This window comes from Populus euphratica, unplaced genomic scaffold (genome assembly GCF_000495115.2).
Source record: "Populus euphratica unplaced genomic scaffold, PopEup_1.0 scaffold10.1, whole genome shotgun sequence".
Taxonomy (NCBI): Eukaryota; Viridiplantae; Streptophyta; class Magnoliopsida; order Malpighiales; family Salicaceae; genus Populus; species Populus euphratica.
Genome location: NW_011499856.1, coordinates 1,814,824 through 1,831,250, shown reverse-complemented (window position 1 = coordinate 1,831,250; position 16,427 = coordinate 1,814,824). Strand labels below are relative to the sequence as shown.

General features: G+C 32.1%; 3 protein-coding genes across 3 annotated transcripts; 1 reads left to right on the top strand and 2 right to left on the bottom strand.

Moving 5' to 3' along the window:
- Positions 1-3,724: 3,724 nt before the first annotated feature.
- Positions 3,725-5,954, bottom strand: LOC105123379 (40S ribosomal protein S7-like). Its single transcript, XM_011022951.1, has 6 exons — positions 5,838-5,954; positions 4,987-5,071; positions 4,824-4,897; positions 4,579-4,702; positions 4,173-4,355; positions 3,725-4,056 (listed from the first exon to the last, which is right to left on the bottom strand). Exons 2-6 carry the CDS (start codon positions 5,059-5,061, stop codon positions 3,937-3,939), a joined length of 576 nt encoding a protein of 191 aa, XP_011021253.1. The 5' UTR covers positions 5,062-5,071; positions 5,838-5,954; the 3' UTR covers positions 3,725-3,936.
- A 1,574-nt stretch (positions 5,955-7,528) lies between these two features.
- On the bottom strand, positions 7,529-8,249 carry LOC105123378 (uncharacterized). Its single transcript, XM_011022950.1, has 2 exons — positions 7,947-8,249; positions 7,529-7,691 (listed from the first exon to the last, which is right to left on the bottom strand). Exons 1-2 carry the CDS (start codon positions 8,247-8,249, stop codon positions 7,599-7,601), a joined length of 396 nt encoding a protein of 131 aa, XP_011021252.1. The 3' UTR covers positions 7,529-7,598.
- Positions 8,250-9,212: 963 nt separating this feature from the next.
- On the top strand, positions 9,213-11,799 carry LOC105123377 (transcription factor bHLH75-like). Its single transcript, XM_011022948.1, has 6 exons — positions 9,213-9,825; positions 9,934-10,053; positions 10,220-10,285; positions 10,824-10,892; positions 10,994-11,071; positions 11,297-11,799. The coding sequence occupies exons 1-6, from the start codon at positions 9,454-9,456 to the stop codon at positions 11,387-11,389; spliced, it is 798 nt and encodes a 265-aa protein (XP_011021250.1). The 5' UTR covers positions 9,213-9,453; the 3' UTR covers positions 11,390-11,799.
- Positions 11,800-16,427: the final 4,628 nt, after the last annotated feature.

Here is a 16,427-nt window from a genome sequence, read left to right as displayed (position 1 = left end):
ATAAGGATCAAAGTTAATATAAAAATTAAATTTTAAGAGATGAAATTAAAAAAATAAATATTAAAATTAAAATATATATAGTAATCAAAAGTTGGATGTCTTGTTGCGTGGAGTGTATAAATGAGTGTTAGTGTAGAGATGAGATAAGGCCCGTTTGTTTGCTTGAAAATAATTTATTTTTTTTTTAAAATTGAATTTCAGACAAAGTGAATTCCACGAAAATGAATTCCAAGAAAGTATTTCTGATGTTTGATAGTATAATGTAAAATAAGTTAAAAAATGTTTTTCAGTGTTTGGTTATGTTATGGAAATTCCCAAAAATCATTTTTCGGAAAACAAATAGAGCTGAAAGGGAAAATATTTTCCTAGAAACCAAGTCAAATTTTTTTTTTGACTGGAAAGTGTTTTTTGTTGACTACCTTTTCTAATGGTAAACAAACACAGAAAAACATTTTCTAATGGTAAACAAACACAGGAAAGTTTGGAAAATAGTTTTCCAAAAACTACTTTCCGTAAAACAAACATGGCCTAATTGTTTTCTATTAGTTATAGAGAGGTATTCTAAATAGAGAGATAAGTATTTTGTCTTCTATAATGTTTTTGAGAGATGAGTGTTCTCAATGAATTATAGAAAGATATTCTAAATAAAGAGATAAATCTTTTATTTTCTATAGTGTTTTTGAGAGATAAGTGTTAATATACAAATAAGAGTATTTTATTTCTCTCTACTTGTTCTCTTGGCCATTAAAGCCCTTTAAAAATAATTGTTTCTTGACTTACAATTTTAAAGATGAAGATTAGATGTTAGGATAGCTAGTAGGGTCATATAGTGTATCCTCTTAGGGGTTGTTTGGGAACGCGGTTTAACCTGCGTTTCTAAAAAATTCAATTTGTTTTTTTTAAAAAAATTTAATATGATTTGTATGTTTTGGATCGTTTTGATGTGCTGATGTTAAAAAATAAAAAAACATTATTGACATGTGAAAATTTCGACACAAAAAGTTATTTGAAAAGCAAACGCTACCACACTGCCAAATACACTCTTAATTCGTAGAAAACATAACTTTTTTTTTTCTGCTAGTAAAATGTCACTTTTATTTTAGATTGTTGCAATAGTGTGCCCTCTTACTTAGTTGGTAAGAAGCATAACTTGTTTTTTCTGTTAATAAAAAATCACTTTTATTTTAGATTGTACAACAAGAAAATGATAAAAAAAAAATGCATTGTTTTGATTGTATAAAAGAATATTTTAAAAATTATAAAAGAATAATCTCAAGAGAGTTAACCTTGACGTGGGTTGTGTGTGTGTGTATATATAGGATCAAAGATGTGGGTTGTGTGTGTGTGTGTGTATATATAGGATCAAAGAAATGTTTTTTTTTTTTAAATCTAAATTCTAAAATTCAACAAACTACGTAAAAGTGTATTTTTCAAATATAATTTTTTTAATTAAAATTTGTACTGGTCACATTCTCAAGTAGAAGGAGTCTATTAATTCTAATTTAAAGTGAGTTTTTTGTTTGATTTATTTCGTGAATAAATATGTAATTTATGAAAGAAGAACTAGATCAAATGTTTATTTTTGTTATGCAATGCTGTTGAAAATATACAATATAACTTCTATGAAAAATATTCATTACCAAATTTGAATGTTTATTAAATAAACATGTTTGATTTTTAAATAATTCTATATAAATTTTGATAATTATGATTAGATTAATTGGGTTAATTCTTGAACCGTATAAAATAATCTTTAACTAGACTTTAATAACACTTAAGACATGTATTGATCATTATTAATTTAAATAATCATTTTCTATTATATATGACTTTAATATAAATTTACAATGCATACATGAATATAAAAAAGTATTTTATATATTTTAGATTTTAGTATTTCATGCTTTCTATTTACTTGTTTTTAAGCCTATTAGAGTTTAGATAGTCAAAATAATTAACAGTTTAAATACATAATAGCTCACAACTCCTGAGAAAAAAAAAAGAATTGGGAGGGCGATCCTTCTCATAAAAATAATAGTTACTAAAACATTTCACTTAACCTTATATTATTATGAATTCTTTTCAATTTAAACAATTTTTTAAAATTATTTGTGGCATAAATATAATTTAACAATATGTGTGTGAACAAAATAATATAAACAATTGTTTTTGGTTTGGCAATTCACATAAGCGGACATGTGCCATTGTTGATGGATGAAAAATTGGCTCTCCAGTGTTTTTTTTGAATTTGTTTTTTTGAATTTTTTTATTTTAAATTAGTTTGTATATATATACTTTTGAACTGTTTTTATGTCTTGCTATTGAAAATAAATTTTAAATTTTAAAATATATTATTTTAATATATTTCAAAGTAAAAAGTATTTTAAAAAATAATTTCTATTAAATTTCAAACATTATTTCTTAATCTCTGCTTTTTTTTTTTTAAAAGCATCAACTCGTGTTGAAAAAACAAAACCAACCATCTCCATTGCAAGTGCCAACCATCACAAATGTACAAGCTTTTATCTTTTATCTGCATGGCGTGAACTGATAACACTCCAAATTGATTAACAATAGATAGGTATCGGATGATTATTTTTGGTTTGGTTTTTTATTAAAAAATATAATTAAATAGAAATTTTTTAAAATAATTAAAATCAAACTAAAATTAGTTCAAACCTATTAGTTTTAGTTCAGTTTGTTTTTCAAAAACAGGATCCAATTTGACTCGGTTTTTTTAGTTTGAATTAATTTTAGCTTGTTTTTTTTTTATTTTTGATTTGGGTTTGGTTTTTTCAATTTCAAATTTATAAAACCGAATCGAACCGGTTGGTTTTTTTAAAATTTTAATCAATTTTTTTAATATTTTTTTCTAGTTTTCTTTGTTTAATTAATTTTTTAATTTTTTTCTCTGCTATTTCATAAGAGTTTTTGTGGATTCTTCTACTTCTTTCGGCCCATAAATATTAAATATATGAGTACCGTGCCGACCTCGGAATGATACAGGCTTGAAGGATTTCTTTTCCAAACTTGCTTCTGCCCACTGAAACTCTAACGGCCAATTTCCCACCTGTCTTTGCACTATTGAGAATGCCCTACCATACACTCATCGTAACAGGACAAGAAAAAAGAAGTGATCTCTACATTCTGAAGAACTGTTACAAAAGAGACACTTATCATCACCCGATCTTGCCCATCTAAGCTGCCTTTGCCTTGTAGCCAATCTATCAAATACAGAGGCCATGAGAAAAAGCATTGTCTTAGAATCTTAAAGGATCCGCAAACTAGTTTGATAGCCTCAGGTGCTTTTAATAGAAAACATGCCACTCGAGGATGCACACCACATAGAATCAGCAGCATTGGGACTAGGGTAGATAGAAGAACCACCACATAAAGACGCTTGAATTTGGACAAGACTTCCAGATCTGTCTGCAGGCCAAGTCCAATATTCAAACCCATTGAGTTGGAGTCGTAAACAAGGGTCTCGCCATATTTGTTAACGAGGGCTCCACCAGGATGCCAAAAATCCCACCAAACACAATCACAACATGCTCGATCATTCCTCTAGCCATAGGCCTCGGTTAAACAGGCATACATGCAAGAGGAAAGGGGCATCTCATGCATCCATTAATACCCCAAACACTAACAACTGTTAAGCCAGACTGCAATGGATGCAAGAACAGCACGCAAAATCACCTACAACCAAACTTCTAAGGAAGTGACATTTTCCACAACCAACAATCCGCAGGAATTTTTTGATAAAAAATCCATAAGACATTCAACCATATTCAAGTGCATAGTAAAAGAAACATCGAAGAAAGTTTTATCCTATTCAAAATGACATTCAACCAAATTCAAGAGTCAAAATTTTAAGTAGGATCCTATCTGCTGCAATTATAGAACTCTTGAATAAAAAAGAAGTACAAATAATCAACTTCAGGCCTCTGTTACGGGGAAATCAAACACCACATCTTTTCCTGTAAGCTTCCTGTAAACTCCAGCATATGACTCCAGCTTGTACTCAGTGTTGTTGCGCTCCTTGGGATCCAAGAAGATCTGACACAAACAAGAATATAAAAAGAGTTTTCATGAGAAGGGCAGAGGTTATGGTTATTGAGATTACAATACCAGCTACAGTTTTCTGTTCCTTTGACTTAAATTGTCAGGACTACCTTGCTAATTTTGGACCCATCAATCCTGTATCTGGTGCGTTTTCCAACAATCTCAGCAGGATACACTAAATCCTCAAGCATGGCTTCATGCACGGCAGTTAGGGTGCGGGAACGGGGGCGCTGAACAGCAGAACCTTTCTTGGGTGGACGAACGATCCTTCGGGTAGCAAGCAGAACAACATCCTGCCAAATTATCAGAGGAGCAATTGAAACATAGCTCGGAATTCAGATTCAAACAAGTATTGAGCTGAAACTGGGATTGACTTTATATACTCATCATGATTAGGAACCATAAATGCTGAGCAACCTTCTTATAGGGACTTAAGCCTGCAGCCTTGAGGTTGGAACCTCAAGACTTTATACTGCCCTCCATTACGGATGTAGAAAAAGTACAAGATAATGTTACCTTCCCACTGAACTTTTTCTCCAGCTCTCTAACAAGGCGAAGATGAACCTTGCGATAAGACTTCCTCAGTCTATAGGGAACATAAATGACAATAGCTTTACGATTTCCAGCAACATCTATTTGACTGCAAAATTCACGCAGTTTAGATTAGAAAATATACTGGCACCAGAAGGAAAATATAATATTGAAAGAAAAAGAAAGAAAAGTTTCACTAGGAACAAGCAAGCATACAATTATTTACGTACACTGCAGAATTTATGAAGAGATCTTTTAGCTCACTTTTCAGGTCTGAATTGCTATTTTCCAAATCAAATAACGCCTGCAGAGGAAAAACATATAGAATACATCATAGACAACTCAGTTAACCCAAGAATCCAAAGTACTTGAATAGAAACCTAAGGATCTAACCTGGGCAACTGTCTCCTCAAACTCAGTGGGTTCAGCATCCTTGTCCTTTTGGATCTTCTTCCTTGTGGTGAACATCTTCACAGATCTAAATAGTAACGGCATGAGATTATATTCAATAACGAACAAGAATTGTCAAGTCAAACTCATCACAATAGACATCTGCACATTCTTTTGAGTTGTCTACCTAATGGGACCTAATTTCGAATCCTACATCCACTAGAAGTTTCCTTCTACATTTTTTCCATAAATAAACTACAAGTTGGAGAACAAAACTTTCCATGAATGATGAATCCCGCAAGTGGTATAATGACAAAGGAGAGACCAAACTCCAAATTTGTATTTTTTATATCATAATTCCAAACTCGATCAATACAAGTCATTCGCTGCAGAAAAATGACTTCTGTTTTTCATCATCCTAACAGCCCACTCACATTTTATCTTCGTTAAATTTATAAAAATAACGATGACATTGCATCAAATCTAAGCACACACAAACGCAAATGGCAAGGTTTATGAATCAGCCTAATCTAGGGTTTGTACACAGTAGATGACCACAAAAGCACACACGAGACAGCAGCTTTAAGCTCTCAAATAAGAGCCAATTAAGAGAAAATGAAAACAACCCAGTTCCTTTTGGAGACAAAAGGAGCCATATATCAAAACAGATGTCAATATTCAATCTTTAACGAGAAAGCAGTTGATGAACAAGAATAAAAAAACAGCCCATATGATCTAGAAGCTAAAATAGTCACAGCAAGCAAATACATAGCAAGTAAAGTCTCCGATTAGAAGGCTTGGCATTTAATAGGAAGGGAATTTAAAGAGAACCCATTAGTGTTTTTGAGGTTTACCAAGTAGAAGGCACCCTGGTTGCTGCCGATGCTGCTGCTAAGAGACGACGACAGTGATGAAAGGAAGTGGCTTTCTTTTGGGTTTAATAAGACGGAGATCTAGGGTTTTAGTTTGGCTATGCTTTGAACGGTTAGGATTCGTTGAGGGAATTTTACATGGCTTCTTATTTTTAATTTGGGCCGGCAAAGTCATACGGCAATGCCCATTGTTACTTTTCTATTATTGTATATTAGTTTTTCTTGAAATTTATATTGAATTATATATAATAGTTTAATTAAGATCCTGGTTGATTTATCGGGATAAATCAAGTTTAATAATAATATATTTTTTTTATTTTCAATATTTTCTTAATTTTTTTATTAATTCAAATATTTAATCTCTGCTTATTCTTTCTTTTTATTTTGTTGGGAAAAATGTTGGCCTAGCTTGGGAAAAAATTATTATTTGCAACACATTGGCTATAATTTTTGTAGAATTAAAAACATTATGTAAACATGATAAGATAATTTTACTGCGGAGCAATGCTATGTTTAAAAATACATATTCAACCTACAATTTAGTATTTATTATTAACAAAAAAAAATAAATAAATAAAACTAAAAAGCATAGCATTCTCACTGTAGACCCTCTAATATCTAGAGCTTTCTTTCACTAATTATTGGTAGTTGAAAGAGACAAGAATTATTCACACTTTTTAAAAAAAAATCAATTTTTTTAATTTTAAATTGACATTTTTATTTTTTTATAGTTTTTATCTATTGATATAAAAAATAATAAAAATATTATTTTAATATACTTTCATATAAAAAAACCTTAAAAATAATTTTTATCATACTTTAAATAAAAATATAAACTTTAAATGGGCGGGTTTCCAAGGTTGGCATGTTGATATTTCAACCCAGTAATTCTTTTGTTCAAAATATGTTTTTAATTGCTTAATATTTGTACTAATCAAACACAAATTGTATAGCATAAAAAACTCTAGAAGTTAGTACCTAAGGGCATGGCTTTCGATGGGCAATTTTCAAAATTGTATGTAACTTTTTTTAATTATAAACTGCCCTAAAAAAAATGTTAAATATAGTCATGACTAATGAAATTCTAAATGGTACTTTAGTGTTTTGCTTGGAAGTATGATTAGGATTTTTTAAAAAAAAAAAATTTATTTGAAAATATATTAATTAAAAAAAAATTTTTATTTGAAAATATATTAAAATAATATTTTTTAAAATTATGTTTAACATCAAAATACTAAAATAATAAAAAAAACATTAAAAATAATTTTTTAAAAAAAACTACATTCCTACTCCAATCCAGCTACTTTCTAAAACTAGAAATTCCATGGATGAATTTTGAGTTTGCCAACTTTTTGGTACCATATCCACGTGAAAGGTATAATATTGAACATCCTGACAGGACTTCCAGGAGGGAGTCATTATCTTTAAGGCTAAGTAATTTAGTTTTGAAAAACAAATAGAAATTCTTGACATAGAGTAAGCTTCCTGCTCTAGCGAGGTCGTGCATGAAGTATTTTTGAACACAAAGGAGTTCAATTCCGGGTCTGATACCATGTCTTGAAATGCAGGTTCCTTTTTGTTAGGGCAACATATGCTTAAATCAACAGAGCCATGAACACATGAAACCACATGGATATATATATATATATATATATATAGCTCAGTGCCATTTGTCATTTCGAACAACATGAACAGTAAACTAGGTTTCAAGGATATGGAGAAGAACTACATAAACTAATCGTTTCACCAGATGATCCTCCATCGTTGATGAGATGAATGTTTCCTTACAGAGTGAAAGATCTGTTTGAAAAGCCTTAATGCAAAGCTGCGCGTCACCTGCTCATGGGTTCAAATAAGATAACTATCACTTGAATAGTCTTGTTTGATCAGCCAATCTTACTCTTTGGGAATAGAAAATTAGAAAAAGAAATTCTGATGTCATGTTTTAGATGAAAATGTAAATTGTAAGAACATGAACACTTAATACTGAAATCATAACAATAATTAAGAAACCAAGATTTCAAAAATCAAACTTCAGGAAACATAAACGGTCGTGGGTAAGAGAGGGGAATGACAGAGACGTGACCTGACCTGACCCAACAAGCTAACAGAATAGCAGTCAAAGCCGAACCATGAAAAGAAAGGCAACCAGTGCTCATCCCAGCACCGAGCAGATGATAATTCCATGAACAAAAACCAAAGGTGGGTTCTTTTCGCTGTTTCTTGGGTCTCTATTATTTTTTTATCTGTGAAAACAAGACCCTTTTGCTCAATCACTTCCATGTTCAGACCAGAAGGGAGTTGTCGAAAAAGACGTGTCTGCTCCTTCTTCATCTCATAAGGGCCCCGCATTCTGTAGGATTTGTTGAGGACAGCAAGGGATTTTACAGTCATTTTGGGATAGAAAGAGAGGAGAAAATACAGCCATTGCTATCAAGCTTAGGTAACTAATAAAAAACCTCAGTTTTAAAACTTACTGATAAGCGTTTGGAATCGCATCTCATTTGACCTATTTTCTTTTCACATCTTCGTTTACCACATTAAATTTTGACCCTTCACAGCTTTCTCACAATATAATATGGCTTGTTTAGCCTTTCCATTAGTCCTTGCCTCTGCAATCCTTGGTTTCTTACAGTTACATGCGAGTGACAGATCAATTAATTAGAAGTTTGTTGTAAATGACTACAGAGATTACAAACAAACAAATATTCACTGCTGAGTTTTATGATCATTAGCTACAAAAGATTGTTTTACGAAACATGATTTTAGTGCATAACATACAGTAGTTCTATTGCAGACAGAATTGTCATTGGATAGTGTTGTTACTGCTTATGTGTGATATCTGGAAGGCAGCTGTCTTGTGGTGTTTGCTCACTATTTGTTGTTACCGGGTTGTCTGGTTTTTCAGAAACTTGCAACTCTATCAGCATTAATATATTTTCCTTTGCCAGCATATATTGTTGATTTTGCCAGCACATATACTTGTTTGATGCTGAGTTATGTTCTGGAATTATTGATTGCAACAAGTTACTGTCAGCATTCCACAGTAGAGCTGGTGGTGGATTGTGTGCTGAAATAGTGTATGCTGCTAATCTGCTGCTCAAAAGATTGCCCATATCACTTCTTCTGTAAATGATGAAGGGTCCCAAGTTGATCTCAAGCTAGCTAGAAAGGAAGTTCACCTTCTGCTTTAACTTTTTTCTTTTCTTTTCTTTTCTTTTTTGGCGAAGGAACAGAAGAAGTGTTGTTCTTCTATCATATTTCTTTTAATATTGAAGGACCACTCTAGAAACATATATGGCCTACACTTCTGGACATACATGTGTATATCCTTTGCATGGACCTACCAATAAAATCCAGATTCAGAAAATGAAAATTTCCACTTGTAATTCTCCTGTGCTTTCAATTTTTACTTGCTTAGCTGTAAAGCAAAACACAATTCCATTGATGACATATTTTAATGGCCCAAGATCCAAGTTACTAACAATTATGCACTAATAATACAAACTGTTAAGCTAACAATAAACCATGTTGGCATCTTATAAATTCTATTCCAAAACTCTTATATATGTAAGCAAAATAAGGCCCTCTAAGCTTCATGGCTGAGTTTGCAGAGTATCAGCAGAGGTTTAGGCTTTCTCAGCCTTTGACAGAGATGATGGACATGAACATGGAGATGCTCAAGCATCTTCCAGAGCTGAATCCAAGCATCTTGGAGAGTTTCAGCATCACTGACTTCTCAGCAGACTCTTTGTTGGCCCGCCAACAACCTGAATTTACAGCAACATATGATCACAACAACCTTTCAAGTACTTTCCATCCTGACATCTTGAGTACAGCAACAGTTGTTCATACTGTTACCTTGAATCAAAATGATTCCCATGACAGCAAGAAGAGAAAATCAATGGAACTATCAACCAGCAGCTACATTTCTCCTACAGCCTCTACAAACGAAACAAAGAAAAAGAACGTATGTATCGGTCTGTTTCTTGAAGTTTCTACCATTTGTTTTCTAATTTCAGCTTTTAAGCCTTCGGTTAACATAAAGTTGAGTGGTATCTTTTCTTGGTGTTTTTAGAACCTAGGAGGAAGTAAGAAAGGTGAAAACAAAGAGAAAGAAGGGGACAAAGCAGAGGAAGTTATTCATGTTAGAGCTAAGAGAGGCCAAGAAACAGACAGTCACAGTATAGCAGAAAGGGTAAATTTATATGTTTTTGACTGAATAGATTTTGCTTCGTCAATAAAGCCTCATTGTAACCATTGGTTAGGCTTACTGTTTCTTCTAACAGGTAAGAACAGGAATGGACCAATAAAAGTCATGAACTGAAGACTCTGACTGTAAATGTTTCTATTTTTTGTCTCAGGTAAGAAGAGAGAAAATCAATAACAAGTTAAGGTGCTTGCAAGACCTTGTTCCTGGATGCCACAGGGTAAGAACCTTTGCACAAGTTTAATTTTGATTATAATTAATATTGAATAACTCATAAAAACATGTACTCCTGCATATTTGGAGTTGAAGTTTAAGTAAGTTTAAATTAGTTGATTAAAATCACAAGTGTTAAAAAATAATATAAATTATATCTTGAAGTGTTACCTAATAATTTTACGTGAAGGGATGTTGGAATATCACATTTAATAAGCACATAAATACCAAGCTTCTTATAAGCCCTTGGAAAATACAAATAAAAAAGAAGAAGAAACAAGAACAGATTTTGAATATCATTCTTCCAACATTAGCTGATATTTCAATAGACTTTTAGATATAAAAAAATAGTTTCAGAAAGGTTTAATTTCTTAATAACTTTTCAATAATATATTATGGATTCATTTAGATTGAATAATGAAGATCTGGTTTTAGATTATACAGGCCCATCTAATCTAGACTTCTAAATAAAATTTAATATTATTAGAGCTTTGACCAACTGATCATGAGTTTGCATTAGCTGATATGATTCCATGAATGTACAGTCAATGGGGATGGCAGTTATGCTAGAGGAGATAATCAATTATGTACATTCATTGCAGAATCAAGTTGAGGTAATTTCCGACGACAGAATCTGTACTAATATTTCTACAGTTTCATCTTATAATTCCATGCCCCAACATGTTTTGATTAACCTTGTTCTGTCAAAATTCAGTTTCTTTCCATGGAGCTTGCAGCTGCAAGTAGTTCTAATGACCTGAACAATGTAACAGAATCTTCAAAGAGGGCTCAGGTGCTCTTACAATAACTTCTTGAATCTTGAGTAGCTAGGAGGCTGCCTTATTTATTTATTTTTACCCAATGTATTAATATGTTAACCTGCAGTTGATTAGATAATCTTGTCACTATGTGCTGCAAATTCCATCTCAAATAAGTCTACAATGTATCTCTAACTATGGTGACCTGAAAGGCTGGGTGCATGTATAAAATGACTGAAGCTGGAATGTTAATTGTGCAGGGAACAGACTCAACTGAAGCACAGAAGACACAGAAATGGTTGAGAGAAAGATATGGAGAAATCACTTGCTTCCACTCTGCATGGTCCATTTGACTGCATTTTTGGCAATTACTCTTTGTCGCTATAAAGCACATGGATATGCTCCCTAGCTATCATCCTTTGCCATAAATCAAATATATCTGTATTTATGTGGCAGACATGCTAAAGATATTTGCATTACTTCACAAAAAATGTCTAGAAATAAAGTACAAAAAAAGAAGATTATGTTGCTATTTACTTGTCCAATTTGGGGGCTGATTTTTCTTCTTATTTTTTTTTAATATATCAAATTTGACTTTCTTTAGTGATCTGTGGCGTGTAACATCCTATGTATTGATAGGCCCTGTCGGCATGAGCAGTTAAGCATCAATTTGATTCAGGAGGTTCTCTTGGCTTTATGTATTGCTTGTTTATTCATTGTCCATTCTGTGACAAAATTATACATGAACCCACTTTATGATTTGAAATTTGGAATTTGGGCCAGTTGGCGAGTCTGTCACACCCTTTAACCAGACACTTTCATGTGGTTCATGATTCTCTTGGTGTGCAAGAGACAAAGAAACAAGAAGAGAAAGAGAGCATTTTGCACCTGTCAACAGAATCTAATTAATGATCTTAAGGGAACATGCATATCAGAAATGCAATCTCTATACTCCTACCATATACCAGGGATATGCAGGCAAATTCACGATCGCAATCATACTTACAGAGAAACATGTGAACGTAATTTCCCTATGGATCAGATCAAGTAGACTTCCCCTTGACCACCACCTACATAAATCAATCTTATCCACAAATTACGAGTAGCTAAAGCAAAACCTGCTATGATGATCAAAATCCTTGAGATAAAAACAATTCCAAGTAGCTAGAGATGATTCAAAGATAGGTCCAATGTAATAAATATACTTTACAAGCAATGTTCCATAATTCTCTTGTTAGCTCTCTGGTGTTTGTTCTTTTAGGTGGCAGGTTTCTGTCATGCCATTGCCCTCCAACATACTTTTTAACCAAGCAACAATCATAGTTGCATGCATTATGCAAACAACAATAGTTCAAAAGCTAATCGATCGGAAATGCATCGCCATATAATCAATTGCTTCATCATCAAGGCTCAATAACATTGAAATTATGGCAACATATAGCGGCCTCTACCCGGGATAAAGTGAGAGCACAAGTTCGATATTTGTTGGGAGGGCATAACCTTCGCACTCCCGGCCATTAGTCTCTGGCCTAATAGGGCTGGAGATACCCTCGTTAAAAACCGAAAAAAGAGAGATTATGTATTAGATAAATATTTGAAGGAAAACACACGTGTTATTTGGATAATTACCAGACCTTAAGCACTGTTTTCTTGCATTATCGATGAGTTTCTATCGGATGAAAAGCGCGGTTTGCGTTGAAGGGACAAGCAGACTTCAAACAGAACAGAATCATACAATAGACTTTTGTGACACACAACAATAACGATAAATGGACACAGACAAGGCAACGGATTATCAGAATTATAGGTCCTACAAGCATATGGATGAGCAAAATCTCATAGATGTTGCCAATTGATAGACTTGGATGCGTGTAATGAAAAAGTTGTAGAATAATTTTATGGCACTGAAGAAAGCGAATAAATTCACAGATGCATTGCATCCAAAGATATAAGATAGAAGACAGCTTGAATGGGCCATATCATGCTCACAAGAAGATAGAGCAGCATGGGTTCTCAGATTTCTTAAAGGAAGAAAATGACCTTAAGAATCTTAAAAGCTTCTACTATCTGAAATACTCTTGTTTTCTTTGACTCCCTTTTGAAAAAAATTTCATCACTTGGCTTTTTGTTGGTGCATGCACGATGAACACAGGCAATCGACAACGTGTCCACTGAGCCGAATGAACAAGGATCAGCACAGTGGCATTGATCATCAACCTCTCCCATACCTAACGTAGAGCAAACAGGGAAGAAAAATATGTTTAAAGAAATCAGGAACAGCAGATAAAACATCTTATCTCCACTCTATGTAAGTAGATCAACAAAGCAAACCAAATAATCAGGAGTCTACTTTATTTACTTTCTCCAAAACGTGACCCAGAATACCATTCTAAGATGACTTGATAGTTGATAAAGGTGCTGTCTCCAAAGACCAAGAGTCCATGTCATAATTTCTTATGAATATTTTAAGGTGTATTGTAAATCAATAATTTAAGGTGCATTATACCAGGGGACAAGAAGATGATATAAACATATCCCCAAAGTTTCCTGATTTGAAATCCCACAATGCCTCTTGTGAGAGTTACTCTCGGATGTGAAAGAACAAACATCAGTAATTAACCCCATTTCTACGAATTTGCTAATGCTGCGTGCAAAACCAGAAGTGGAGTGGTGGGACAGTTTCTAGTGAAGGCTAGTGGTGATGAATAAAATAGTATCAACACTGTTCCTATTAAGAAGCAAAATAATGATAATAATCACTATTATTAAATTCAATCTGTTCTACCCAGCACTGGATCAAATTAGGATTCAATTGATTTAATCCTGGTTAAGTCTAAATAAATCAATCCCGAATTAATCCAATTAAATTTGGTTAATTTGATGAGTTCAATCTTCAGCTAGTTAAAATCTATTAATTTTAATACTGTTTTAATTATTTTTTCAAACAAATCTTGTTTTAATGTTTTATTTTTTTATTAATTTAAATTGATCTGAACCTTGAGATAAAGTGATTATTATCGTAATGGGAGCTAGTACCAGCCTTTTTTTTAAGAAAAAAAAAATCTGAATAATGAGATGACCGAAATCAATAATATGTATAAGAAGGAGAAATCTGAATTGCTTGAAGCTAGCTGAACCAGAGTCAGTATAGTTCAGAGGTCAACAAGGGCAGACTATAAAACGACAATTGTAGGGATATACATCTATTAGATAGGCCCGCATTATGCCGTTGGCCGAAAATTTTCGAACATGAAATAATAAAGGTAAGGTAACACAAGCATTTTAAAAAAGAAAAATAATATTGAGAATCGGATATTGTTTCGACTGAATTTAATAAATTTAAATAATATAAATAAAAAAGTGCAATGATTTTAATAAACTAAAAAAAAAAATATAAAAAAGATAAAAAAAATAGACCCGAATTGTGGTATTAAGATAATCGTATCAAAAACAAATTTAATAAAATTATAAAGCTCAATTATCAAATAACTTAATGTTGAAATTAAAAAAAAAACAAAAAAAAGATCTAAATCAACTCAATTTAACTCCTTACCATAGGCAAAATAACCTCATGGAAAGGAAAGTGAAAGAAAAAAAACCATAAAGACCAATTCCTATAAATTAAATGTTGATGGACAAACTTAAAAAAAAAATCAATTAAAAAATAATTAAAAAAATGATAAAAAAAATGAATATCAAAGTTGATATAAAAATAAAACAAAACCAGATGATGATGGACAACATTGAAGTAAAAAATCAATTAAAAAAATATAAAAAAGACAAATAACAATCAAAAGAATAAAGACCAAATTGAATAAAAAACAAAACAAATGACATATTTATATTTGACAAGAGAAAAGAAAAAAAAGAGGGAAGAGAAGAAATAGTTCTGCAAGAACTCAACCATTGTGTCTTTACATACTTGTGTTACACTACCAAAAAAATCATAATAAGACACTTTCAAAGCCGTTGTGGAAGGTGGTGTTTAGACATGGAACATCAACTTATGTGACGCTTAAAGGGTGTAGATGTCACCCACCTACTAACACGTATAAGTCATGCACTATCTACTTTTTGTTCAAAAAGTTAATATCTATATTTATAAAAAGATCAAATAACCTTTAAATTAAAATTTTAATTGCTAAAAATCAATTTGAAAATACCAAAATGTTCATGGTTGCAAGTTTGAAAATTTTAGTTTTCAAGAGTGTTATAGTCTTTACACTATGCTTCTGAAATGCAAAAAATATTAAATTACTCTCGATCAATCTTAAAAAAAGAAGAATTAAAATCAAATGATTAGGGATTAAATTGAAAAATAAAATCCACTAAAAAAAGATTAAAAACAAATAAATAGGAATAAAAAAAATGAAAATTAAATTTGATAAAAAACATAAAAAAAAAATCAAATATTAAAAGATGATACTAGAAGATAAATAAATAAATAAAATTTAATAAAGTAAATGATTGAAGACCATTTTGCAAAGCCAGCATACCTTATGAGGTGGATGAGAGAGAAAAGAGGAGGGTGAAGAAAAATTATCGTCAGAACTCCTCTATGTCATGGAGAGCAACACGTATGTGACCCATCATGTAGAGGGCAACGTGATGTTTTAGAGGGTTACCAACAACAATCGAGAGGCTTCGCACATATTGTCTAAAGAATACAGATGTTTTACCTTTGCTAGTGAATGCTCTGCACATACCAACCATTTTTTTTTTAATTTTAGAACGATTAAAACACTCTTGATTTCATGAGATAATTTTAAAAAAACCAAGATTAAAAAACCTAAAATGCATATGGACTTTAAGTAAAAAAAGTTGACCCTAAATGATATGCGGTAATTATATAATATAAAAAAATAAAAAATAAAAAACACTCCTCACACATTGACATTAGATGTGTTTTTTTTTTAAGGAAATGAGAGCAGTCGCATTGCAATACATATATGAAAAATATAATTTTATCTCTAAGTGTATTTATATTTTTTCTTATAGTTAAAGGATTTATTAATTGTTTTATTGTGAATTATACCATGCACAATCCACACCAAAACACTGATAAGACTTGGTTTTATTTGTTATGACGGTGAAGAGTGAACTCGCGTTGCCTCTTAAATTTTTATTTTTTAATGTGCTTTAACAAAAAAGAGTGATAATGAAGTGAGTGACTACCAAGGTATGTTTGTGCTCCATACATCGGAGCCCTTTTCAATTGTCCACATTTGTTGTGGTGTATGTCTGTCTGATCTTGGTGTTCCTACATTGAGGAAAAGCCTCCCTCCCGTAGCTATATGCCCTAAGATTTAGGCCCTAAGTAATTATTGGGCCTATTATAAGTGGGCCAAGAAGAGGAAGAGGTCAAAGTCCAACAGCTGGTTGAGCCCAAAA